At 41.4% G+C, this 27,831-nt stretch overlaps 1 protein-coding gene across 4 annotated transcripts in view; it reads right to left on the bottom strand.

Annotated features, from left to right (window-relative positions):
* The window catches only part of NLGN4X (neuroligin 4 X-linked), a 423,295-nt gene that overhangs the window by 74,123 nt on the left and 321,341 nt on the right, over positions 1-27,831 (bottom strand). For all 4 annotated transcript variants that reach the window (XM_033949828.1, XM_033949831.1, XM_033949830.1 and 1 more), the window contains one exon: positions 4,335-4,520. In XM_033949828.1, the coding sequence (XP_033805719.1) occupies positions 4,335-4,520 (186 nt within the window). The remainder of the gene's footprint in view (positions 1-4,334; positions 4,521-27,831) is intronic.

Genomic DNA, 27,831 nt, shown 5'->3' with positions numbered 1-27,831 from the left:
GGAGGGTGCCCAAACCCTCTGCCCGAAGACGCACCCCCCCGACTGCTCCCCCGACACTACCGATCCCCCCCCCGACATTACTGATCCCCCCCGACAATATCGATAGCTGGCAGGAGGGTGCCCAATCCCTCCTGCCCGAAGACGCACCCCCCCAAACCTCCACTCCACCAAACCTGTTCTTAGAAGGGTCTTGCACGTCTTGAGCCGGCAGGCACGCCTCGTCTCGTCGAAATGAAGCGGGCCCGCCCCTTCCCGGCCCATCCTGCTCCCGCCGAAGCCTAAGGCCTGATTGGCCCAGGCTCTAGAAGCCTGGACCAATCAGGCCTTAGGCATAGCGGGTCTGCCCATCCCCACTAAGTCTAAGGTCTGATTGGCCAATCAGGCCTTAGATTAAGTGGGGATGGGCGGACCCGCTATGCCTAAGGCCTGATTGGTCCAGGCTTCTAGAGCCTGGGCCAATCAGGCCTTAGGCTTCGGCGGGATGGGCCGGGAAGGGGCGGGCCCGCTTCATTTCGACGAGACGAGGCGTGCCTGCCGGCTCAAGATGTGCAAGACCCTTCTAAGAACAGGTTTGGTGGAATGGAGGTTTGGGGGGGTTAGCGCCGGGGGGGTGCATCTTCGGGCAGGAGGGATTGGGCACCCTCCTGCCAGCTATCGATATTGTCGGGGGGGATCGGTAATGTCGGGGGGGGGGATCGGTAGTGTCGGGGGGCGGTCGGGGGGGTGCGTCTTCGGGCAGAGGGTTTGGGCACCCTCCTGGTCAGGGGGCCGCGGCCCGCTATACTTATAGCGGCAGAGAGATCCCTTGCCGCGATAAGTATAGCGGCCGCGTCTACTTACAATGTAGGCCAGCATTTTGCTGGCCTACATTTTAAGCTTCTCCTCTACTAGGGAGACGCGTAGGGCCACCTAGGTTCAGCCTAAGGCCCGCCTAAGGCCCTTAGACGAGCTTAGGCATCTTGCGGGTCTCCCTAGGCTCCCGGAGATGCCTTCAGGCTTGCCTGGGGAACATTTTTTTTAAAAAAAACGTGCATCCCGATTGGCTGATTAGACAGCTGTAGGACGCCTAAAATCGGGATGCACTTTAGAGAATCAGGGCCTTTGTGTACACTTAAGGAATAGTCCCTTCCCCCATGAATATATGTGTACAATAGGCACATAAAGATGGATTGCCCTTTATTCTACTTTCTTGACATGTGCTCTGTATTATATTTTTCATCTGTTTTTTTCATGGCCTATGAGATTGCAGACCCATAGAGAAGTTATTCTAATATCTATCTATTACTGAGGGGGAAGAGTGGACAGTGGAGCAGGATAACCTGCACATGGACATGTTGTCACAACCCTAGCACTAAGGCTAGGCTTGTGCCAGGGAAGGCTCCTCCTAACCCTGGTGTGGCTTTGACCCGGGCTAACCAATGTGATGGGTTAGACAGAAAGAAAACAGAAAGTTCTGATTTCCCATTTAAAACTCAGGTTACAAAACCCTGGGGAGGAGAGGGATATGGGGAGAACAGCCTGGGGCAGAGGGAGGTGCCTCATACAAAGCAACTGCCTAAGAGTCAGAACACAAGCTTAGGTAATTCACAGCAACTGGGCCTAATTAGAGTCCCAGGAAAATCCCAGCAACAGCTACAGGCTGCCCTGCCCCCTCACAGAACAGGGCATGGTCGACTCAGTGCTTTAGAGGCAGCACTGAGAAGGAACAAGTCAGTTTACCCTGGGTCAGCCCAGGAAGGAGGTTCCCAGGACCTGTCTCCTGAACCTCAGAGGAACCAGGACATCGAAATGGTAGATGCAGCCCCTGTTCCTGAAGCCAACCAGCTAGCCAGCCTGGAGCCCATGGAGTTTTTGGACGCTTCCATGGAACCAGATGCCACAGCAATGGATCTGAGCTAAGTGCAGTAACTTTATCTTTTTGGCTGTGCTTAACTTGATGAACTTTGTTTTGCTGGTTTTTGTTTTCTTTTGAAACCTGTAGGCACCTGTTGGAAGCCTGTTGAGCAGTGCTAGGCTCAAGGCTATTGAGGTGCCAGAAGCTGGTAGCATTAAAACCAGGTTCATTTTTGTTTGTAACATTTTTACCTTTTTGCCTTTGTGTGGCTTATTCTGGACAATGTTATGAACTGTGTGAAGGGATAGTAGTTAGGGGAGAATCCACACAAGATCCTTGGGTGGGATTGTGGGGCCATTTGTGGCAAGTATACTAAAGAAGTGGATTCGGCTACTCCCCTCCCCCACCAACTGCTTATTAAGTTGGTTGGAGCAGGCCTGTTGCAAGCCAGGCCTAATTGGACACTTGCATACAACTGAGAAGGTATAATAGTCTTATTACTGCCCTACTTGGGACTGCAGGATTATTAGGGCTGGACTATTATAGACTATTGAATTACTGACCTATTGATACCTGCAAGGAAGGTAAGGGCTTTATGGTTTTACAGCCCGGATATTTTTGTTTTTCTATGTTTTTGTTTATTCATGAAGTAAATGATCTAATCCCTGGACTTAGGAGACAAGGCACTCAATAAATTGAGACTCGGTTATATAAGAACTTTATTGTTCCTGATTTGTTTTATTTTGTTGATTGGAAACCAGCAGGACCTCCAGCATCTCCTGGAGGCGCGTTGGGCACAGGCTATTCTGGGCGCCGACCGGGGCCATCGTTCAAGCCGGCACTGGCGGTACCACAATGTTTAGGGTGGAGAATAGTCATGCTCTGAGTTAATCAGTTAGTGCAGCTATATCGCCACATGCTACATGATTAGTGCATGGTTAGCATGGGAGCCCTGAGGCCCGTATTCTAGTAACAACGTCCCAGTTAGGCGGTGGTAGGCATCCTACCTCCATCTAACTAACCAATTGGGACACACTTTTTTTTTTAATTGATGTGGCGAATAGTGCCTATGTTGAAGGTGCCATTCACATGCCTATGGAAGCATCTAGGCATGTCTAAGGAAACCTTAGGCTGCATGGGCGTGGTTTATGCTGGAAATGGCCTTACGTGTCCTTAGGTCAGGGGTAGGTAATTCCAGTCCTCGAGAGCCAGAGCCAGGTAAGGCTTTCAGGGTCTCTACCATGAATATGTATGAGTTGGATTTGCATGTACTGCCTCCTTGAGATGCAAATCTATCTCATGCATATTTATTGTGGATATCCTGAAAACCTGACCTTGCTCCAGCTCTCGAGGACCGGAATTGCCTACCCCTGCCTTAGGCGACCCTAGGAACTTCCATAGGTGGAAGACAGACGCCTTAAATGTAGACCTTTAAAATGCTGGCCTATATTTAAGGCACCTGTTTGAAAACCATCCATGATTCTTTAAATTGCACCAATGCGTGATTGACAAGCGATTGGTGGCTATTTTTAGGCAGCTGCTGATACTGATGCTGTTTATATAATCTGAGCCTTACTACCTAGAAAATAGGTGGCGGTACATGGCCATTAATTCAGAAAATGCAGCCATTTTACAGCCATGCTAAAAGTGGCCTCAGTTGCTTGGGAAACCTACATGTTAATAATAGCGCTAGACACTTTTTAGTGTATTTTAGCAAAATGGCCCCCAAGTGTATTGACTGCATTAATGCACACTATTTTGGTGCTGCACTTTACTTAAGGATCCTTATACAAAGCTGCAGTAGTGAGGTTGTCATGGTAAATGCATCGAAGCCCATTCAATTCTTATGGGCTTCGGTGCATTTACCATGGCAGCATTGCTACCATGGCTTTGTAAAAGGGGCCCTTAACATAGCCAAGAGATTGAAATAATGAAAATAAAGCATGGGCTTTTCCTGCTGAGGAAGGTAGAAGTCTACAAAGAGCAGGTTTGCTGTGATACCGAATGGTTAGAAATTAAGATCAAGTTTCACTGAACCAATTTAATGCATTTCTTGGCTAGCTTTCAGGATCTAGTCCAATAAAAACCACCACCATACAATCATACATCTATTTGTGCATATTTCTACCCATTCAAGTGGAGTAACACAGCAACTGTATTACTTTTACTCCGATACAGGGATGATTCTGCCCTTTGCTCTGAAGCAATTCAAACTTTGCATGTTTATTCAATTATCACTGGTGCCTTGGAGCACATTAAATATTCCCAAAGTAATGAATATAAGAAATGATCAAGAGAACTAAATAAATCAACAAATATGTGGTAAAAAGTTGGGGACAAAATCAATTATTCAGTTTAGATGCAAATAAAATAATGTTTTGTTTTGTTTTATTGTACATGCTTACGTGTGTGAAACTACCTCTGCACTAAGGCTGTCATAGGCTTTCTTTAAAGACTGGGCACAGTGAGTTATGAGTCTTACAGAGTCTGGTATCTTTACCTTCTGAATAATGGGATAGAGTCAGCAGACTAACACAGGATGCTCCTGCCCCTGATCCAAAGATGGTCACTCTTTTTGGATCACCCCCAAAAGCTCCAATGTTTTCCTCTATCCACCGTAAAGCTTGGATTTGGTCAAGTAATCCATAGTTGCCTTTTGCAGCTTGATCCCCAGTACTAAGGAAACCTGCAAGACAAGACAAAAGACAAATTTCTAATTAACCATCCATAAAATAGCATCCAGCCAAGCCACATACCCTCTTTTACAAAGGCACGCTAATCGATTTAGCATGCGCTAAACGCTAATACGCCCATTATAGTCTATGGACACATTAGCATTTAGTGCACGCTAAATCGGCTACCGCACCGGACCTGTCAGTGAAAGCACATTTTTTCTACCTTTTTTAATTCATTCATTTTATTTTCCTTTTATTTTTTTGAAAAGTCACTGTTCCATTTAAATGGATTTCAAATAAGTGTTAAAATAATTCAAACTTTTTCCATTTCATTTATTGTATCAAAAATGAATAATAACCTTTTTTTTCTAACAAATCTTTTCATAGAGGAAAATATAAATTTAGTGACATTTTCTAAGATATATCTGTGAAAAATAAGTATTTATATTTGAGGGGTAAATCGTATTTGAAATTTTCCCTCTTATTTGGGAAAAAGAGTAAGTAGCAAGGATGACATTAGAGTGAGCTTGATACTGCAGAGGGGAAGATTTTATTTTGAAGACCACATGCATTGTTTTTACCATGTCTACTTTGTACCTGTAATGATTCCCCACTGCAACAGCTTCAGTGCAATTATGAAAAAGAAACACTAAATTGGACTTCTTGAAAATGTGCCAGCACTGCACAGAGATATAAGTTGCCCTCTTAAGGAGATATACTGTAAAAAGCGATCTATCTAATTTTCATAAGGGAAGAGTTAAATGGTCATTTTTCTCAGTGGAGGAGAGCAAACAGTGGAGTGGAGTGCAGTGCCGCAGGGATCTGTACTGGGATCTGTGCTATTTAATTTATTTCTAAATTATCTGAAAATTGGAATGACAAATGAGGTGATTAAATTTGCAGATGACACTAAACTATTCAAAGTTGTTAAAACGCGTGCAAATTGTTAAAAATTGCAGGCAGACCTTAGGAAATTGGAAGAGTGGGCGTCCAAGTGGCAGATGAAATTTAATGTGGACAAATGCAAAGTGATGCACATTGGGAGAATAACCCAAATCACAGTTTCTGAATGCTAGGGTCCACCTTGGGGTTTAGCGCCCAAGAAAATCATCTGGATGTCATTGTAGCCAATACGATGAAACCTTCCACCCAATGTGTGGCGTCATCCAAAAAAGAAAACAATATGGTAGGAATTATTTAAAAAAGGAATGGTTAACAAGACTAAGAATATTATAATGCCTCTGTATCACTCCATGGTGCAACCTCACCTGGAGTATTGTGTTCAAATCTGGTCTCCTTATCTCAAGAAATATATATCAGCACTAAAAAAATGTTCAAGAAAAGTGACCAAGATGATAAAGGGGATGGAACTCCTTTCGTATGAGGAAAGACTAAAAAGGTTAGGGATCTTCAGCTTGGAAAAGAGATGGCTGAGGGGAGATATGACTGAAGTCTACAAAATCCTGAGTAGAGAAGAACGTGTACAAGTGGATTGATTTTTCACTTCCTCAAAAATTACAAACACTAGGGGACACTCAAAGTTACAGAGAAATACTTTTAAAACCAATAGGAGGAAATTTTTTCACTCAGAGAATAGTTAAGCTCTGGAACGCATTGCCAGAGGTTGTGGTAAGAGTTGATAGTTTAGCTGATTTAAAGAAAGGTTTGGACAATTTCCTGGAGGAAAAGTCCATAGTCTGTTATTGAGAAAGACATCGGGGAAGCCACTGCTTGCCCTGGATCAGTAACATGTAATGTTGCTACTCTTTGGGTTTTGGCCAGATACTAGTGATCTGGATTAACCACTGTGAGAACGGGCTACTGGGCTTGATGGACCATTGGTCTGACCCAGTAAGCTTACTCTTATGTTCTCATCTTACATTTCTGGCAGAACCTTTGAAAATACATTTTGATATGCTTTAATTTATTTATGTAAATTTATAGATTGCAAATACTGTATAGGCTTTTAAACTATTTACAGTAAGAACATTCACAGTATACATTTTGATAGGAGCAAGTTTGTTATGCGAAAAGTTCGTTATGTGAAACGCGTTTTCCCATAACAATACATGTTAAAAAAAATAATTCGTTCTGTAGCATAAAATATGCTAAGATGACATAAAAAAAGATAAATTTTTTGTTATTATTTTTATTTAGATACATCTAAAAACATAATTGTTTTTTAAAACAACACACATTTTTTAAATTTAAAGACAGACTAAGTAGAGTCTAATTTTACAGTGAGAGAGGGCAGAGTCTCAGCGGCAAAAACTGGGACTTAACTGTTCATTTTTTAAATGCCTGCATGGTTGAAAATGTTGTCCATTTCTTTGGGCAGATCATTCTGTCTATAATACAGTACTAGTTTATACTTATTACAAAATGGTCTTAATGGATAAGCTTTTTTTTTCCTGTTTCTTTCAATATGTAAACAGAATGCCAATGGTGAGAGAGAACAAAGCTGTTATTTTTCTAGCATCGGGGAAGCGGCGAGAGTAGCTCCGCCCCCCCCCAACGCATCAGCAGTAGGCGCCGGGCCCCTGCGAGCCGACGGTCCGCCACTGCACAGGGAGCCAGGCGGAGAGAGGGCAGTTAAGCACAGTGCCTGCGCGGAAGGATGCAGCTCGGGCGACTTCGTTGTGTGAAACGAAGTTCGTTGTAGGAAGCAAGACCTGAAGTTCGTTGTGCGCAGCGTTCGCTGTGCGAGGCGTTCGTTATGCGAGGCACCACTGTACTATATATAAAACCAAACACTTTACTACTGTCACATACTAAAAACAGAGAAGGCAACCAAGTCACATCAAGGTCTGCGTGGGGGAAGCTCACAGTGCCAAACTTGTCTCACAACTTATAAGCCAAATACAGTGTAACATGTCAAAAAAGCATGTCACACTGTATAATGTTGTAGGGCGCTCTCAGTGTGAACCCTCAGGAACTTTTCTGATTGTGGTGTTTCTATTGGTGGGTGTTCTTTGTTCCCTCCCTCTTTCTTTCTCTGTTCCTTTTTGTGGTTATGATTGTGTTGAGTGCTGGCACAGCATGATTGGTTGGTTCGTGCATGATGTCACCTGCAGATCTGTTTTAGCTGGTGTGCTCTCCCTCCCGGGCACCCCGCCCTCCAGCCGTCCTCTCTGCTCGTGTTCTGTTGGAGGCCAGGTTCCTGAAGAAGGGCTCCAACCGAAACCAGCGCGGTTGAACCTTTCCTCCTGGCGCGGTTTTTCCGTTGGTGTGACAATTTTGGATAAGTATTGTTTATTTTTGGATATGTTCTTCACTTTTTGGTATGGTTTTTGATTTTGTTGTGATTTTGTGCGTGCTTTTTGAGGGGGTTTGGCTGGCAGGGTTTGTGTGGGGGTCGCTCAGGTTGTTTGTGTTGTGTTGAGTTTTATTTACTCACTTTGATTGTTGATTGCTTTGATTCTTGCACACACAGGGCGCTCGATGATGGTGTGTGGGTGGAGGCTTATTGCCTTGACCCAGAAGTGAAGTGTTGGAGCTGCGCTCCTATCACTGAGGGTTCACACTGAGAGCGCCCTACAACATTATACAGTGTGACATGCTTTTTTGACATGTTACACTGTATTTGGCTTATAAGTTGTGAGACAAGTCTGGCACTGTGAGCTTCCATCACGCAGACCTTGATGTGACTTGGTTGCCTTCCTTGTTTTTTCTAGTTTAGGATTTGTTTGGCAAATCAGGAGTGTCTTGTTGTTGTTGACATACTAAAAACAGTCAGGGTCTGATGAGCATTTCTTGCTACAAAAATATCTTTAAACTGTCCTATAATTTTGGAACAATAGCATTGTGTCCAGCGGCGCACCACTTGCATCTCCCCGTGATTACACTTCGGTGGGATGGAGGAGTGGTGGTTCTGAGGTCTATTAAACAGACTAGAAAATTATTGAAAACATTTATTAAGGTGACATAAGACGTTTACTGAGTACCTTAGAAACCATTTATTTACATATTGAGCATTGATTGGTCTAAGGTAATATTCAAGCCAGTTTCAGTTGTAACAGATGTTTGTAAGTTCATCATTAGACATCCGTAGCTGCGATTCTCCAAGTGGTGACTAAATTTCATAAACACATGACAGTCGACATTTTCCCAGGCACATGCCATTTCAGTCACCATTTATAGAATCAGCCCCCAAAAGTCTCTCAATTTTCTCACCAGTTTCAGTTTAGAAAACACTGAGCTCCCAATTTTGGAAACTTTAAATCTCATAGACAAGCGATAGTCAAGCATAACACCTAAATTTCGCAATTTATATACTATTGGAATATCAACTCCATCCGTCAAGGAAAATTTAGGAACATTCTGCTTCGACATGTATATTGCCTTTCGCTGTTGTACTGTTTTGCGATGACGTGTACACTGTGGGCTCCTTTTATGAAGGTGCGCTAAGCGTTTTAGCGCACGCACCGGATTAGCGTGCGCTATAGTACGCGCTAGATGAAAATCTACCGCCTGCTCAAAAGGAGGCAGTTGCGGCTAGCGCGCGGGGCAATTTGGCACGTGCTATTCCATGTGTTAAGGCCCTAGCGTGGCTTTATAAAAGGAGCCCTGTGTGTACCTATGCTTGCTGTCAACAAACATAATACACACACACACACACACACAAAAGAAACAGAAGAATCTGCTAGAAGCAAAATCAGAGATTTTAAGATTAGAGTAAGTGCTAAAATGCCCATCAGTAGCATGCATTAACCTCCCCTTTTACAAAACTGTGCAAAAGGTTTTTAACTCCGGCTGGCATGCTGAATGCTCTGCGCTGCTCTGATACTGATAAGAACTCTATGACCATTAGAGCAGTACAGAGCAGTCATCGTGCCAGGGTATATCAGGAGAGGAAATTGGTCTGTTTGGAATGGAGTGAAAGTTATGGGGAGTGATAGCCTTGAAAAAACCGTTGTAGAACACATGGGTGAAACATGTTGGTTATCCCCTGTTCTGTGACCCGAGACCAGAAATTGAGCTGACTAAGCTAAGTAAACCTATTTTAGCTGATATTTATAAAGTATTTAAGCAAAAAAGAATAAAAGTTTATAAAAAGCATAAAAGAACATAAAAGAAATTAAAATATAAGGATCCAATGACGAGAGGAGGTGTAAAGCCACCTACTATGAACATATATTGAGTGGCCTCGCTGAGGATTGTATGACCTTAGAAACTTTTGGAATTAGGCTTACATATATAAGGATTATAACTCCCTATATATTGGTGTTTATGGTGTACATCAGGTGGCACACTTTAGTAAAAGGACCTCTAAGCGATTACCTTTCAACCAATGCCCAAATATCTGTAAATAAATCAATTCTTGGAGAGACCATTTATATCATTTGGATCAAAAAATCATAGCTGAAATTTAGAGGTCCCATGTTGAGTGCTTTCTGCAGCAAGCTTCCCTCCACCCCCTCAATTAATTGTAAGCCAGAATCTGTTTTAAAGTTTGGAAAAAAATCATAAATTAAAAATAAATTTTCTCTTATCCCAAGCAGGAATATGTACTATCACTTTTAAAGCAACAAAATAGCCTCATTCATCTCTCTCACTCTCAGCAGTTCAGTCTCAATCCTCTGCCAGTATGGGGTAAAATAAATAACACTTTGGAATCATCAGTTCCTCTAACGTATGAAGCAGTTATTTATGGTACAATATTACATGTTAAACCCTTTATAGATCAATATAAAAGTCATCTTTTCCTTAGAATGACTGGGATAACCATCCAGATGATCACCCGAAATTGGAAGAAATGTGATTGTTTAAATTTTTCGTCCTGGTGGGCAAGTCTTTGCTCTAGTTATAGATTTGAAAGAATAAATGCTGAAAATTTAGGACATGGTAATATATTTAAATTAATATGGGGCCCATTGGCATCCTTTGTTACCTCATTGTAATTGTTTGTTGACTGTGAATCAGTTTGTTCTTTACTATGGTACATATCCAGGGCAGGGGGGGAGAGGGATTCTTTATGTCATAAATTGATTTTTGAATATTTATAATTGGGATGGGTGTGAAGATATCATTATTCAGAATAGATAGGATATTTATGATAATATATGTTTATGTTATACAGAATGATAATTGTTTGGGTGGATGGGTGGGTAGGTGGGGGGGGAAATGGATGATTATGAACATGACAAAGATGAATGTGCTTTTACTGTATTATTATGAGTTGCACTGGTTGTATTGCACTGTTGTGGTTTTGAAAATTAATAAAGAATATAAAAAAATCCACTGCCTGTAAATCACTCCCCCCCGCCACATACACACCTCCCTCCCACATTCCCTATTGATTCCTCGCATCCTCCCCTGATTCAGAAGAGGGCATGATCAAGATAGTTGCCTCTTATTTATAAACAACTAGAGATCCCATATCCATATCATAAAACACATGTGAAAGTGGATTTTAGATAGATCATAGATATCAGTATTGGGACGTCCAGGTTGGGACATCTCAGATTCTGCTAGCATTTTAGAAAATGATCTGTCCAGGCTAGTCCAGCACTCATTTGCCACATTTTCAGAATAAACCATATAAAAAGCTAACAATACATGAAGAATTTTCTGATCTGCATATAGTATATATACTGCTGGCTATGTAGATTTACTACAGCAACAAGTTTAAATACTTAATTTTGTTTAAAACTTGGTTTTTCCTCAATTAATTTTGATATTTGATCTAATAAATGTTACTAAATACTGAAACTCAAAGATTATAGAAGATACAATTATGCATCTATACAATAAAGGGATTTATTAGATGGATGTACCAAAAAAAAAAAAAAAAATACAATATTCTCAATCCCACTTTGGAGCTTTTATTTTAAAATACCTTCTAACAACGGAACCTTTTTGAACAACATCAACAGCTGCTAGATTTTTGTAGTAGATTTTTGTACTAGAAATGGCTTGACAAATCCTATAGCCATTTGTCAGATTTCTGAAATAATTCCAGTGTTCTTCCTTTCGACACACAAAAATCAAAACCCTCAATAGAACATTTGTTATGTGTTTATTTGTTGCCAAGAACCTTGCACTAAGCTGTTCTGACTTGAACGATTGTCTACATCATTTACCATAGTTACATTACCATGGAAAGTCCTGTATTCAGGACATTTAACTGTGTTGTCTTATCTTGATAGTCAGTTTGATCTTTGAATCATTCTGGGAATCCTTCCCAGTATATGAAAGCTTTCAACAGGACCTCATTGGTCTAAAACCACCTGCCATTTGCTTATCAAACTAGAACTCTCCTTTAAGGAAGAGAAAAGTCATACCCTGTCTTTTTGATCTGCTATTTTCTTCAGCAACATAATTTAATAAGTCAACTACACAACCATATTTAAACCCCCGTGGAAGGCATTTGGCAGTTAACACACTATGCTTATTGCATGCTGTTTAATGCAAAGTTAACGTGGGACCACTTACCGCATCCTAAATAGGAGGCATTAAGAGGGAAATTCAGTAAATGGTGCCAGTTAGACACAGGGAAGATCCACTTTAAACTCAAATTCTGCAAAAGGCACTCTACTCAGAGCACCTTTTACATAATACTAGCTTAGCACAGATCTCATGCCCAACTATGGGCTTGTGCATGCGTGCCTTCTGAAATGCAGGTGCACAATTAATGGCAGAGGTTGTGGGTTCAAACCCATGCTGCTCCTTGTAACCCTGTGCAAGACACTTGATCTCCCCATTCCCCAAGGTACATTAGATAGATTGTGAGTTCACTGGGACAGACAGGAAAAATGTTTTTTGAGTACCTGAATAAATTCGTGTAAACCATTCCAAGCTCCCCTAGGAGAAAATTGAATAAAATAAGACCCTTTTACTAAAACATCACACTAAAATTCTGGGAATGCCCCTGACCTTCTCATGCCCCTCCCATGGCCACACACCCTTTTGAGTTGCATGCTATAAAAATTAAAATACACACATTACTCTAAATGAGTGCCAGTTAGCACCAATTATTGATTGTTAATGGCTCATTAACCAATTAGCTTGCACTTGGATCTGGGATCCATGGCTAAGTTTGCACACCCAACCCGTGAGTGACCTATGTAGAATCTATTGGTAAGAGCTTCCATATTAACCAGGAGCATGTGTTGTGCATTAATCTGAATGATAATGCATGGCCTGCAATAGAGAGAGTGGAAATGCCCCCAACAAGTGAAATGGTAAAGAAGTTGCTACTAGGCAGTAAAATCCCATGGTAAGCTACCGTAGCTAAAAATGTGACCATGGTTTAATAAAAGAGCCCCTTAGTTGCTGTTGCTGGGTTGATTTTTCATATTGAGTCACACCGTAGAACAATTTATATACTCAGAGCCCATTTTACAAAGCCATGGAAGCGATTCTCCCATGACAAATGCACCAAAGCCCATCGGAATTGAATGAGCTTCAGTGCAATTGCCACGAAAGAATCACTACCGTAGCTTTGTAAAAGGGGCCCTAAAGATTTATTAAATTAGCACTGTGACCTTCCCAAGTAGAGTAATTAATATGCTAAGTAAGAGTCAGTTTTGGCTCTCTTAAAAAAAAAAAAAAATTTCTTGCTGTGACCAATGGGTCTTTTGTGACTTGAAATTCCTCCCATGTTTACTCAAATGCAATCCAGGAAACACTATGTCGGTAAACACAGTATTTGTACTACAAGGGTTGTATTTGTTTATGATGATATTAGTTGTTTTCATAATTTTCTACTTAACACTTCAACTTCAAAGACAAGGGGGTCCTTTTATCAAGCCGCACTAGTGGGGTTAGCGCGTCAGACATTTCATTGCACGCTAACCCCTGCGGCCGGCTAAAAAAACTAACGCCTGCTCAATGCAGGCGTTAGCAGCTAGCGGTTTAACATGCGTTAAACCCCTACCACAGCTTGATAAAAGGACCCCAAGGTTGATTAATTAAAAAGAAACAATGCTTATGATCAATATAAAGCTACTGATATAACATAAATAGTTCACATCATGATCATAATGGGTATTGTTTTCATAAATAAAATGCTGTATATTTGCCAGAATAATATGGAGATTCAATAAGTAGATATTTAATGGTCTAGAGCCAAAAAAAAAAAGGTAAAGATTCTATGATGTCATATTTTAAGTTTTCACTTTGACAATATTTAAACAAAATGTCAGTTCAGAACTTAGAAGAATGTAGAGTCCTTGAAATCAAACTTGAAGCAAGACTGGAAGAGCTTTTTTTAAGGTTTGCTGGGACTGATATTCAAAAGGCCAGTGAGCATTCAGGTTAACTCAATAATGTTATGCACTTAACTTTAATTGGACAGTCATTGGAACTTATGGGCGCTAGTCTGCGCTCTGTAGTAAATACATCCAGATAAAATTATGTGAATAACTTTATCCTGTTAACTTCCAACCAACTTTCACCATGACCAAAGTTTTAAACATGCCCAGAAACACCTTCAGTCCCAGATTTTTATTTTTATTGGAACATGAGGATGTTACTGGCCAGACTTTATGCAGATATCCTACAAACAGGATGGTTGGATAGGCTGGAGTGAGCTTGGACAGCAACTTCAGCATTTGGAACCTAAGATAATACCAGGTGGACTTTACAGTCTATGACCCAGAAATATCAAAGAAGAGCCAAGTTAATTGAATCATGTATTTGTAATGAACAGACTGGATGGACCATTCAGGTCTTTATCTGCCATCATTTACTACGTTACTATGTTCACAAATCATTGGAATGTCCCAACACACCCTTGGTCACATCTCCTTTTCAGATCTGTGCGAATGAAGTTAGGCACCGTGCAGTGAGATGGATGCATTTTTTTTTTTATGCCAATAAACATGAATTGGTTAGCCCCAATTATTGATGTTTCAGCACTGATTATTCAATTTATTTATGCACAGATCAAAGATTTACACTCAAAGTTAGGCACAGATTTCCGAGTACCACATATGGAATCCAGAGTAGTGACTGAATATCACCACTGTGGAGGTAATTTCATAAGGCGGTAGCATAAAGGCACGCTGATGGTAGTATTGTTGTCATTTATGCTTGTAAGTGCCCACTTACATGCATAAATGACCTGGGGCAAAGTACATGCTGTGGTGTCAGGTCAAAAGCGCGAGCAGACAACTGAGCAAAGCGTGGAGGCGCACGCTGAAGAAAAAGACTGTTTTTAGGGGCTACGATGGGGGGTGTGGGGGGGGAACTCCCCCACTTTACTTTATACAGATTGCGCCGCGTTGTGGGGGGCTTGGGGGGTTGTAACCCCCCACATTTTACTGAAAACAACTTTTTCCCTATTTTTAGGGAAAAAGTTACGTTTTCACTAAAATGTAGGGGGTTACAACCCCCCCAAGCCCCCCACAACGCCGCCGTGATCTATATTAAGTAAAGTGGGGGGGCTCCCCAACAAAAACCCCCGTCGCAGCCCCTAAAAACAGTCTTTTTCTTCAGCGCGCGCCTCCATCTTGCGCTCAGTTGTCGGCACGCGCCTTTGTCTTCTGCGTTACTGTCTTTGAACCCATGCTGTGGTTTGATACCATACATTTTGCTGGTAGGTGTGCAAATGGAGTGGATAAATATGCACGTTAATTATAGAATGCTACAAACTGTGTATGTTCCAACTCACCATTTATAGGGCTGGTATAAGCATGTTTTAGGCCATTTGCACTTGTATTCCATACCAGAAGGTAGACACATACTTTCTTATATAAAAAGCTTTTAAAAAGTGCCATAATTAGGCATCCTACTATATAAGTACCCATCACATCTTTCAGGAATGTAAAACATGCTTGCTATACCCTAGCACCATCCAGACAGTGCTGGAGAATTTAGAGGGAATTTTCAGCAGCACTATGGTCCTTATTCTATAAATGGCGTCTTAAGTTAGGCACTGGTAGTCACCCTACTGGCAAACTAACTTAAGTTGAAAATAGAGTTTTAAAAACTTTAAAAGTATTTTTAAAAGAAAAATGTAGGCACCTACTTATGTCTTAAAAAACAGCACCTGCATCGTGTCTATGGAGGCACTTTACAATGCCTAATGCCACTGTAGGCATGTCTAACACTGGAAGTGGCATTAGACATTGCAAAGTTCCTCTGTAGGTGCAATTCACATGAAAGGTAGACACCAGAAATGTAGGGGTTGAAAACCCTGACCTACATTTCCAGCACCTACCTTTTCCAAAGCTACAATTCTATAAACAGCACCATGTGATTGAAACATGATTGGCGGCCATTTTTAAGGCAGCCACCAACAATGGCACCATTTATAGAATCTAGGCCTATCTATATAGTGTCACTGAAAACTCACAATCATGGTCAGAGACTGGATGCTGGGCTCAATTTACAACCAGATCAATGAGCAATTCTAGAATTATTGAATGTTCAGTACAAATTTAGCCATAATTTAGTTTACCATGTCAACATGTTAATGTACTTTAATTAAGGTATACTAGCAAATTTTGTATAGTCAGCCTAAAGTTAGATACCCACATCGGCGCACCTATCTGATGTAGGCACCTAACTTAATTGATTAATAGACTTAATTAATTGGCACTTTACACCTCATACTACTATTATCCACTTAGTTGTGTCTCACCCTTGGATACTCTGTGGACCAGTCCTCACCATGCTTCCCTATTTTCCATGACTTCTTTCAATTGCTTGATATTCATTCTCATGTTATTCTTGATGGTATCCAGCCAATGGGCCTTTGGTCTCCCCTGCTTCCTTTATCTTGTGAATTCGCCCTATCACATGTCCAAAATAGGTCAGTTTCTGTCTGGTTATCTTGTCTTCCAGGGACAACTCTGGGTTTATATGGTCAAGAACATTTTTGTTGGTGATCCCAGTTGTTCATGGGATTTAGAGAAGTCTTCTCCAGCATCACAGCTCGAAGGCGTCAATTTTTCTTCTATTTGCTTTTGTGTATGTCCATGTCTCACAGCAATATATTGTGATTGGGAACACAATGATAATGATCAGTTTTTGTTTGATGGTGACTGAGATCATCCTTACACTTCCATATTTGTACCCCTTATGGCCGAAACACATACGTGTTGGGTCTTGAGCGAATAAAAAAAAAATTGAGCACCATTGTTTTTCTTTGTTCTACCTTGAGGAGGTAGAATCTCCTGTTTGGGTGTATAGTGATAGTTTAGCCCAGAAAATGAAGACATATGCCTGACAGGTAATCTATATTCAGAAGAGCATCTGAAGTCTTATCCTTCCACTCAAATAAATTGTTAGAGGAATAAGAGAGGTGAAATTCAGTAGATTATAAGACTTACATTTAGTATTGTTGGGTACTTAATTGACCGTTAGTCTGGTGCTTATCACTCACATAATAGCTAAAAAATTAGGCATGTGGGAGCAATTTTAAAATCATATGTTCTGAGAAAAATTGTGAAGGCTGATTTTACATAGGATATGAGAAGGGGAATTCACATGCTCTGGTTGGGACATGGAGAATTCACATAGCTTAAAAGCATTAAGATTGTATAATTACCCTAATTAGAGTAATTAGTACAATGGCTATACCTAGGGTATGACTTGCTCCCAATATTGGCCCTGCAGGTTCTGATCAGAGTCTGAATCAAAGTAAAAAAGTGCCCAGCTGGTAATATATATTATGATTTATTGAAGATAGATATTAATTTGGCCTGAATATGGCAAGCAAGCATATATAATAAAACTTTTGGCAGCATGTATATATTGTGACCGGGTAAGACCTGGACTGGAGTAGCCCGAGCCCTGACCTGGGTCATTCAACCCTCAGCCGAGCAGTTGAATGATGAAATGAGAAAAAATCACTCTATAGACCTATTCAGAGAGTTATATGGATGATATAACAGAGTTCACAAAGACTTTTTTACTTTGATTCAGACTCTGATCAGAACCTGCAGGGCCAATATTGGGAGCAAGTCATACCCTAGGTATAGCCATTGTACTAATTACTCAGAATCATGGAGGGGAAAACTGGGGTGAACCCCAGAAAAAAACGCCTCACAGCCCAATCATTGCATGGAAAGTAAACAAGACGTTATATCATTTCATATATGCTTTTTGTATTGTGAAAAAACCACTAACATTCAGCACACTGTTTACTGAGCTTTTAGCCAAAGAACTAAGCAAACTTAACTTGCAGCTTGCGGGTTCCGACGTGCACGTTTCGATCCTGCCTCAGGTGAATGGTCTTGTCACCGCAGTGAGGCATAAAGGATCGTGCGGTCCCCGCAGCCCCCACCCACCCACCCGCACGTCGGCTCGATCGTTTAACCAGCTTCCTCTCTCCACCTCACCTTAGTTTGCCGGATTTCTTTTTCGGCGACCGGAACGCTTTCAAAAGAGCCGCGCATGCGCGGCTGCTCAGTATTCAATCTTCTGCTCTGACCCAACTGGAAACAGGAAGTTGCAGCAGAGCAGAAGATTGAACTTTGAGCAGCCGCGCGTGCGCGGCTCTTTGAAAGCGTGCCGGTCGCCGAAAAAGAAAACCGGCAAACTAAGGAGAGCTGGAGAGCAGTAGCGTACCAAGGGAGGGGCGAAAAAGGTAATGGCGCCAGGCCTTGGAGCACCGAGGCAGACCACTTCTCCCCCCTCCCAGCCGAACCCCCGCTAACCCTCCTATCTCTCCCCCCCCAAGTGAACCTTTCCGACCCTCCCAGAGAAAGCAACAAACCTCCCTCCAGTAGCGTCGGCTTTCTCCTCCCTCTGCCGCATCACTGATGATGTCATCAGTGACGCGGCAGAGGGAGGAGAAAGCCGCGAAGGAGGTTTGCTGCTCTCGCTGGGAGGGTCGGAAAGGTTCACAGAGGGGGGGAGATAGGAGGGCCAGCGGGGGTTCAGCTGGGAGGGGGAGAAGCGGTCTGCCTCGTGCTCCATTACCTTCTTCGGGCAGCAGCAGCGTTTACAATTCGCTGCTGTTGCCGGCTTCAGGCCTTGTTCTCTGCCGGGTCCTGCCACTTCCTGTTTTCATGAAGACAGGACCCGAGAGAGAGGAAGGCCTGAAGCGGGCAACAGCAGTGAATGCTGCTGCTGCTGCCCGATGAAGTTCAGGACATCAGGACATCGGGGAAGGAGCAGGGAGAAATCGGCTGCTGGCTTGGGGGTGAGGGTAGGGAAAGAATCGTGGAAGTGGAGAAATTGGCACGATGGCTTTGTGGGGGCTAGGGTGAGAGAGAGAAAGAAAGGAAAAAATAAAGAGGGGGCCAGGGGGAGAGAGAAAGAAAGGCAGAAAGAAAGAGGGGGACCAAGGGGAGAGAGAAAGAAAGGCAGAAATAAAGAGGGGGTCAAGAGGGAGAGAAAGAAAGGCAGAAAGAAAGAGGAGGGCCGGGGGAGAGAGAAATAAAGAGGGAGGCCAGGGGGAGAGAGAAAGAAAGGCAGAAATAAAGAGGGGGGCCAGGGGGAGAGAGAAAGAAAGGCAGAAATAAAGAGGGGAGCCAGGGGGAGAGAGAAAGAAAGAGGGGGAGGCAGGAGAAGAAAGAAGAAGAACCAGAAGAAGGACCAGAGACTCATGAAATCACCAGACAAAAAGGTAGGAAAAATGATTTTATTTTCAACTTAGTGATCAAAATGTGTCCGTTTTGAGAATTTATATCTACTGTCTATATTTTGCACTATGGCCCCCTTTTACTAAAACACAATAGTGGTTTTTAGCGCAGGGAGCCTATGAGCGTCGAGAGCAGCGTGGGACATTCAGCGCAGCTCCCTGCGCTAAAAACCACTATCGCAGTAGTAAAAAGGGAGGGGGAATATTTGTATATTTTTGTATAGTTGTTACTGAGGTGACATTGCATAAAGTCATCTGCCTTGACCTCTTTGAAAACCCGCGGAATATAAATGATAATTAACATTTTCTCTGCGTACAGCGTGCTTTGTGTTTTTAAAATTTTATTGTTGGTAGATCATTTTGACTTGGCCACAAAGGTAAGGGGGAGGGAGGGAGGGGAGCTGCTGAAAGACATCTAGTAATCCTTGCAGGCTTGACTGTGCAGGGAATTATTTTTGTAAAATCATGTTTTGTTATGTGACTGGCATTATCTAGACTTTAATTTCTATGAATGAATAGAATGAAAATGATATAAAATTACTTGCTTGCGGGGACCACGTGTTCCGGCTCACACAAGGAAGGAGGGGGTGAAAGGGAAAAAGTTTCTCTTCCTTGGAAATAGATTCTGAAGTGACCTCATCAAAGAAGACCAGCACCAAATGTACAAGAAATCCCTTAAACAATGTCAAAAGAGCCCAAAATAGAAAACTGCTACTGCCTTGAGACTCCATTATTGAAGGAATCAACTTGAAATCACAGAAGAGACAGGAAAAGGTTAAATGCCTCATGGAATCCTCAGGTACAAAACACAAACCAAATTGTGAATGAAATCAGAGCAGACAGTAAGAATTATAAAATTGATGTTATTATCCATCTGGAAAAAAAGGCGTACTAGAAATAATGCCTCAGCAATACAATTTTCAGAAGTTCTATTTGCTCATGGTAAGGGAGAAGAGAGACTGCTAGTGATGGTGGGGGGACTGATAGAAGATATGAAAGAAGGATGGTAGAAAGGAACAGATGGTAAAGGAGGGAGGGAAGGGTGGTGGTGGAAAGGAATAGAACAGACATTGAAAGAGGGTAGAGAGGAACAGACCCTGAAAGGAAATGTGGAAGGCAGAGTGGGGAGAAGACGCTGGAAGGGAAGAAGACAGATGCCAGACTATGGGGGAGCGGAGGGAAGAAGATGGGTGCTAGACGGGGACGGTGACGGGGCGGTGAATGGGATGGCAGTGGTGGTGACGGGGCGGTGAAAGGGATGGCGGTGACAGTGACGGGGCGGTGAAAGGGATGGTGATGACGGTGACGGGGCGGTGAAGGGAACGGCGGTGACGGGGCGGTGCAGAGGATGGTAGGCCGGGGACGGTGCAGTGACGGGGACAGATTTTTTTCCCCATGTCATTCTCTATTAGGAATTTAGATTTCCTCTGATATTACACAAAGAACTTTACATCAGACAGCTGTGAATGCCACCAGATTTTGTGGTAACTTTCTAAGTGGGATCAAACTCTGGTCAAACAGTGTCTGCACTTTGACACTGGGCATGTTTATACCTCTACCTGGTTGACTTATTTGGATCAACCGGATGATGCTAAAAAACTCTTGCACAATTCTGACAATTATTAATACACTTCTCCCTCAGTATTCGCGGGGGTTAGGGTCAGAGCCGGCCTGCGAATGTTGAAAATTTGTAAATAACTTTTTGACCGGCTCTGATCCACCCCCGCCTCCCTCCTGCCTTCCCCCTGGCATCCCGGACCTTACCTGATGGTCTAGCGGGCTTTCGGGGCAGGAGCGATCTTCCTACACTCCTACCCCATGCAGATCACTCATAGGAAATGGCTGCCGTGAGTTCCTGTAGTCTTTCGAGACTACAACGGGAGCTCACAGCAGCCATTTCCTATGAGTGATCTGCACGGGGCAAGAGAATAGGAAGATCGTTCCTACCCCGAAAGCCCGTTAGACCACCAGGGGGAAGGCAGGAGGGAGGTGGGGAAGGTCCGGAATGCAGCTTTATTAAAAAAAAAAAAATTGCGAATAACCGAATCCACGGATAATGAAACTGCAGATTTGGAGGGAGAAGTGTATAGGTAACACATCAGTATAAAGTTATTTTTGCCATTTCTTCATTCTATAACTGGGTGCCTGTATTTAGGTTCCTTGAGGGTGTGGTAGGATCCTATTATATAAAGGAACCTAGGCTTCAAGGTTCAGTTGTAGAATACTGGTGAAACAGTATCAATGCACCTACCATTTAGGTGCCTATATTTATGCCTGCCATAGAGCTAGCATAAATGTGAGTTCTTATGAATGCAAGGTAGCCTTGTGACTTACAGTGTGCTATAAGTTACACATGCAGGTTGAAGTCATGCCTATGACCCTTCCAGTGGTGTAGTTAGGGAGGGGGGCAACTGCCCCAGGCACCATCTTGCTGAGGGCACCGGTACCTCTCTGTCCCCTCCCCCACTCCACACACACTCCCTCCCTTTCCTTTTCCCAACCCCATTCCCCAGCCTAGTTTCCAGGTCGCGGGGCCAAAAGTGACGCCAGAGGGGAAAGCTGATGCCAGTGCGAGCAGCAGGCTGGAGAAGCTGCTCACGCTGGGCCTGCTGCTCACGCTGGTGAAGATTTAAAGAGGTACAGGGTGGGAAAGGAGGGTGTGAGTGTGTCGTAGGGGGCGGAGAGGAGGGTATTGGCGCAGAAGGATTGGGAGGTAGAGAGGAGGGTGTGGGGCACCACCTACCCTTGCTATGCCACTGGACACTTCACTGATATGCCCGTGTGTATGCTGCCTTTGCGAATATGCACCATATAAATTATGCGGGTATTTGCAGAATAGAATGTTTGCATTTACACAAATGTTCACACATATACCATCATTCTAAATATGCATATGTAAATGCGGGTGCCTAGCTTAGAGAATTGTCTGGTAAAGGCATACATTCTATAAACAGCGGCTTAATTTCATCATTCCTAGGGTCCCATTCACTGACCTCCCATAATTCTCACCTACCCTGAGAGTTCCAAATGTATTTATTTATTTATATTCTACTTATATCCTAAGTGGTTTACATTCAGATACTTTATCATATTTCCTTATCTGTCCCAGTGGGCTCAACCTCTATCTAGTCTACCTGGAGCAATGAGGGGATCAAGTGACTTGCCCAGGGTCACAAGGAGCAGTATGGGTTTGAACCTACAACCTCAGGGTGCTAAGGCTGTAGCTCTAACCACTGCACCACACACTCCCACAAATCAAAATGAAAAACCTTATGTGGTCAGAACTTGATGCTAACCACATAAGTGGTTTTAAATATTGCCCGTCATGTGTTTATCAATTGTAAAAGCCCTTTAATTTCTTTCCGCTTCAGAAAGAGGAAAAAAAATACATTCTTCAGGAAAAAATTATGAATACTTATGAAACTTCTAGATCCTTGGGCAAAATATTACCTACTGTATTTCAAATTGTGCAAACAATTGACTTACAGTCACCTTGTACTAGTTTCATACAAAAAAAAGTGAATAAAGCTCTTATCTGTCTACGTATACTCTTAACCCACAGATGAAATAAGAGAATCTGAGCAATTGCATTAAGGGAACATACAACAACTAGCCCCAATGTGTTTGTGCTATTGATGAGTAAAACAGTAGTAGAAGAAAATTGTAACTAAAACTAAAAACTTTTTAAAATTCATTTTTAGAGAATTTGTTGCTTTTTCACCAATTTTCTCTATTATTTTTTTTTCAATTTCTTTAAAATATTTCATGCTATTAATTTTTTTGGCCTATATTAGAATGTTTTAATGCACAGAAATCAATGCACATGTGCTAATTCATAGGTTAATGTGTATTACATCAGTTGTGAATGTTCTAAATTTTTAAAAGCACCTTAAGAAAAAGAATGTGCACTAAAAAGGCACATCCTTATCAACTAATAAAAGCTGGCCTGTCTCCTATGTTTTTTTTTATTCTTTTAGACAAGACATGCCTGGGAAAACTCTATAAACATCTTCTCAATTCAGATGGTACAAACATCCATTGAAGCAAATCCAAGAGATCCCAAGCTTGACATGTGAGATGACTTTATTTCCAAACATAACCAATTATTTTTGCCTGATATTTTTATATGGACTAGAAATAACCTACAATTAGTTATATACCCCCTACTTTAGAAAGCCACGCTAGCGTTTTTAGCGCCGGCTGCAGAATTCTATAGAAATTCTATGAGCGTCAGAGCTCTTACCATATGCCCTGCGCTAAAAACGCTAGTACAGCTTTGTGGAAGAGGAGGTTAGTTATTGTTAGCTTGCATTTGGTTTATTAACATGCTTTAAAAATTTTAGGGGCCCTTTTACAAAGTGTCATAGTATTTGAACATACTGCACATTTAAAGTTAAAAGTAATGTGCTGTAAGTATGTAACCTTTGTGGGTAAAACAGAAGGCATGGCAGCATTTGCCCTGCTTCAGCAGATTAGGTCCTTTAGGCATTTATGTGGATTACTTTATTTTCATGTAGATTGCTGAATTGTACTTTTGAAACTTTGACATTCTCAATAAAGTCCATTTCAGGAACATCATCACTCCACAGTGTGTTTTGGTTTCTCAAAGGAGAAACATTTACCAGATGGAAGGATGCTGGGTTAGAAGGAATGGCAGGTAGCAGGAGAGCATCCATGCTACCAGTAAATGTAACACAATATGGGCTTAGAAAAATAGTATTAATAAAGTGTCATTGCCTTCATGGCATTCCTTCTCCACACACTCCTTCATATGACCCACACCTCAGTCTCCTTTCTCTATCATCCCATATCTAATCCCCCACATCACCCTCACCCTTAGGCACCAATGTTTCAAAATGATTGTGAGTGCCAAACACCAAATTACTCATCCCTGGACACAACAAAGGGGCTTGTTAACACCAACAGGGAAATTCTATAACCAGATCATTGGTAGGCTGGAACATCTTGCTAGACATACAGAAAGATAGTTTTGATTATCGGCACTTGGACATCCTGGCGATTAGGATGTCCACGTGCCGATTTAAGATACTTTTTGGACATCTATGTTTTTTTATTATAAGCCTGATAATCTACTATGTTTTAAATAAATAAATATTTGAGGTACACTTACATGAACCATAGAGCTGGTGTAAATGCTTACACCTAGATTGCAAAATACTGAGCATCGATTCTAAGCACATGCTCTACCTAAACTCTGCCCGTGTGAGTGCCCACTGCCAAAGCACATGCCATTGCAACTAAGCACATACTTACAGAATACCACTTCCTTTTTATGGTTCATAGAGGATGAACATTTTTACGATCATTATGATAGTTTTAGCGATTATATGCCGAAGAATAGGATAGGATGCATATATTATAACATGTTTGAGTATGTTCTGAATATGTATGTTTTCTAGTGTTAGCCGCTTAGGTGTTAAGCGGGGAAGATAATTTTAAAATAAATAAATAAATGCACTTTTGTGCATAAGTGACTACCGTAGAATATCAGGATTGATGTTCATCCTTGCTACCTAAACTAAGCAGCTTTTTCAAGAATTACCCCCAAAATATACAAAGAGGAGTTAGCCCCCTCTTTTACTAAGGGGCGCTAACCGATTAGCATGCGCTAAATGCTAATGCATCTATAGACTAACATGCACGCGTTAGCGTTTAGCACACGCTACATCAATTAGCGCCCGCTAATCGCTTAGCACACCTTAGTAAAAGAGGGCCTAAGTTCTTTTCAGAAGAAGGAATGGTGGTACGGTGGTTCACACATGGTACTTGCTGTAGGCACATAGCAAAGAGAAATGTATTTCTCTGAACTTTGAATATACAGTACAGTGTAGAAGATACATCTATTGGTAATCTTCAATTTATAAATTAAGCCTTCACGAGCAAGTACATACTGTAAGTATTTATATCACTCTTTCTACTATATTACAGTAGTTAGCGCTTTATACCATATGGTTAGTGAGACAGACACCATCCATCATAATTCTCTTTGTTCTCTGTGTTATTAATATTAAGCATCTGAATAAATATTATATACAGAATAACTGGAACTTTTTTATTCATCAGAATTCTACCATCAAAAGCCAGCAACATCTGGCTATATCAAGTATGAGTTGATGCAAGGCTCTGGGGAGACCAAATAGTTTTGGCAGCTTCACTGCCTCCAGCTGGCTCTAAAGAAGCAGCAGCAACTAACTTTCTCGGCCTTCTAATGCTAAATTCTGTGTTAGTATGTCAGCAAGAGAAGAGAAAGAGAAGGAAGAGGCAACTTTTAAAAGGATCTTATTGTAATGAGTAAAAACATTTTTTTCCCTTTAATTGTGTATGTCCAAGGTTGGGGAAGGGGGGAAGGGTAGATTTTGTTTTTTATATAATTATAAGGAATGTTAAGAAGGGAATTTATTGTATGCTTTTATGTGAGTTAAAAATTGTTATGGAATAGGGGGAGGGGGGAGATAAATTTTAAAGTGGATTATTGGAGAATATTAAGTGTTATATTTAAATTAAAATGTTATTATTTGCTGTCACATTTATTATAAGTTTTAAAAATGAATAAAGATTTTTTTAAAATTTTTTTTTAAGAAAAGGATCTTATTCTTTTCTTTTTTTTTCTCCACAGTGGTTTACCTACTAAAAAGTATAGCGCCATATATGAGAACTTTAGGATTTGGTGGTCCATGAGATTAGCAGCAGGGGGAAGTAGACCGTGATCGTGCTATCAAAATGATAATTCATTCTCTTATTATCACCTTCTACTGCAACTTACCTCTTATAGCTCTCCTAGTCAACCATTTTTATCTACTATCATCTATTCCAAATCCAGTAGCATGATTTATCTTCCTTTAGTGCTGCTATGCCCATATAACCTCTCTTTTCAAAACACTACATTGGCTCCCCATTTACTTTAGCAAACATTTCAAGCTTCTCTTACTCACAAATGCATTTAGAACTCCTTTTCCAAAGCCATGCTAGAAGTTTCTACCGTGGTTCGGCAAGGAAAAAACTCTGACGCTCATAGGAATTCTATGAGCATCAGAGCGTTAACTTCTACCACAGCTTTGTAAAAATCAGCGATAGTTAGTTAGTTAATTATCACATTTGTATCCTGCATAGTAAGGCACTGGGTCTAATATTTTGAGCGAGAAGCTTTCATGGGCCAAGATTGGGTGAGATGTTTTTTCAGCAGGTCCAGTCAGGAAGATGATCTCTTGCTCAGGCCCTGCCTAATTCACCTAAGAACACTGGCATTATGTTAGATCACTCACCTTATTCACCTAAGAACGCTGTGGCTCCATGTTAGATCACTCTTCCGAAAAATGCAGAGGTGCAGCGCTTTGAATTGTGAGTAGCTCCTGGAAGTTGTTCTAAATTTTTTTTTTCAAATTGTTGGATATTGGGTTTACACAAAGTTATTTTTGTAAGTTGAAATGCTATGTTGACACGTTTTGCCCTGAAGAAGTAGCGTATGCTGCTATGAAATGATCGTCGACAGGCTGCACATAGCATGGCAGTTTTTTGATTATTTTGAACACAGAGGGCATTTTCAGTGATACACAATTTTCTCACAGTGAATGTTTTTTATGCCTATGATGTGGATAGTAGAGTGGCTTTCCTCACCAGAGAGACTGAAGCTTTTTTTTTTTCATTGAAAATTATATTGGTGCCCAGGTGATACTTCATTAGTCAATTGGGAGTTTGTATATAGAGTGTGTTTAATTACCCCCATTCCTCTTTTTTTGGTTTCTAGAATTTTTTGTTATATCAGTTTTAGCGTAGCGTGTGCGGCGTTTTTCACTTAATCATCCAAAGAGAACTTTATGCGCAGATGGGAACATTTCAAGAATTTCATTACCACTCTGTCCAAGTTTAACACAAAATTCTATCACACATCTCTGGTATACACTCACAGATATGTTTTCCTCATCTGCCATGATGAAACATACAAAGTTCTTCCTCTCGCTGTGACCCAACAATGAACATAAGAACATAAGAATTTGCCGCTGCTGGGTCAGACCAGTGGTCCCTCGTGCCCAGCAGTTTAAAATGTTGCCCAGCAGGTTCAAAAATGTTGATATATGAGCTTCACAAGAACCAACACAGCGTTGCCATGTCTACTTCTTGGAAAGAAAAACAGAGGCACTCTCATTACTTTTCATTCAGCCCTCATATATTTTCCAGTTCCTCATCATCTCTTTGCTCTTCTTTCTCCCTATACCCTGCTTATTTGGTCATTTGATCAATTTCTCTTACCTCTTGCTAGTTTCCAGTGACACATTTTCCATATTGCTCTGCTCCATGCCTGGCATAGATTTCCTGAGTCATTGCCTCATGCCACCTCCATGCTCATTTTTAAATCCAGCCTAAAAACTAATCGTTTTAAGGCTGCTTTTAAATATTAATCACTTCTTAAAATACATTTGTTATCGAATATTGTTTGTCATGCATGTTTTTATTCTGATTATTGAGAAAGGATGCCGTAATGTGTATTTTTTTTTTGTGACTCCTTGCATTGAAGCAGCATCTTCCCTTTTTAACATTTATTGTACTTTTATATGCTAAAATCAATAAAAAATTTTGAACGTACTGTGTATTTTTAAACTCGGTGCATGCCTAGTGGTACTTTATAGATAAAAAAAATATCAGAAGCAGTAACACTAGGTCCCAAAGTTAGGTGGTGGTATGCGCCCTAGCACTGCCTAACTTTCTCCTTTCCTAAAGGTGCACTAAATGCTAACACATCCATAGAATATAATGGACGCGTTAGCATT

Source organism: Geotrypetes seraphini, chromosome 6 (assembly GCF_902459505.1).
Source record: "Geotrypetes seraphini chromosome 6, aGeoSer1.1, whole genome shotgun sequence".
NCBI classification, from domain to species: domain Eukaryota; kingdom Metazoa; phylum Chordata; class Amphibia; order Gymnophiona; family Dermophiidae; genus Geotrypetes; species Geotrypetes seraphini.
This window is presented reverse-complemented; position numbering and strand designations above follow the sequence as displayed.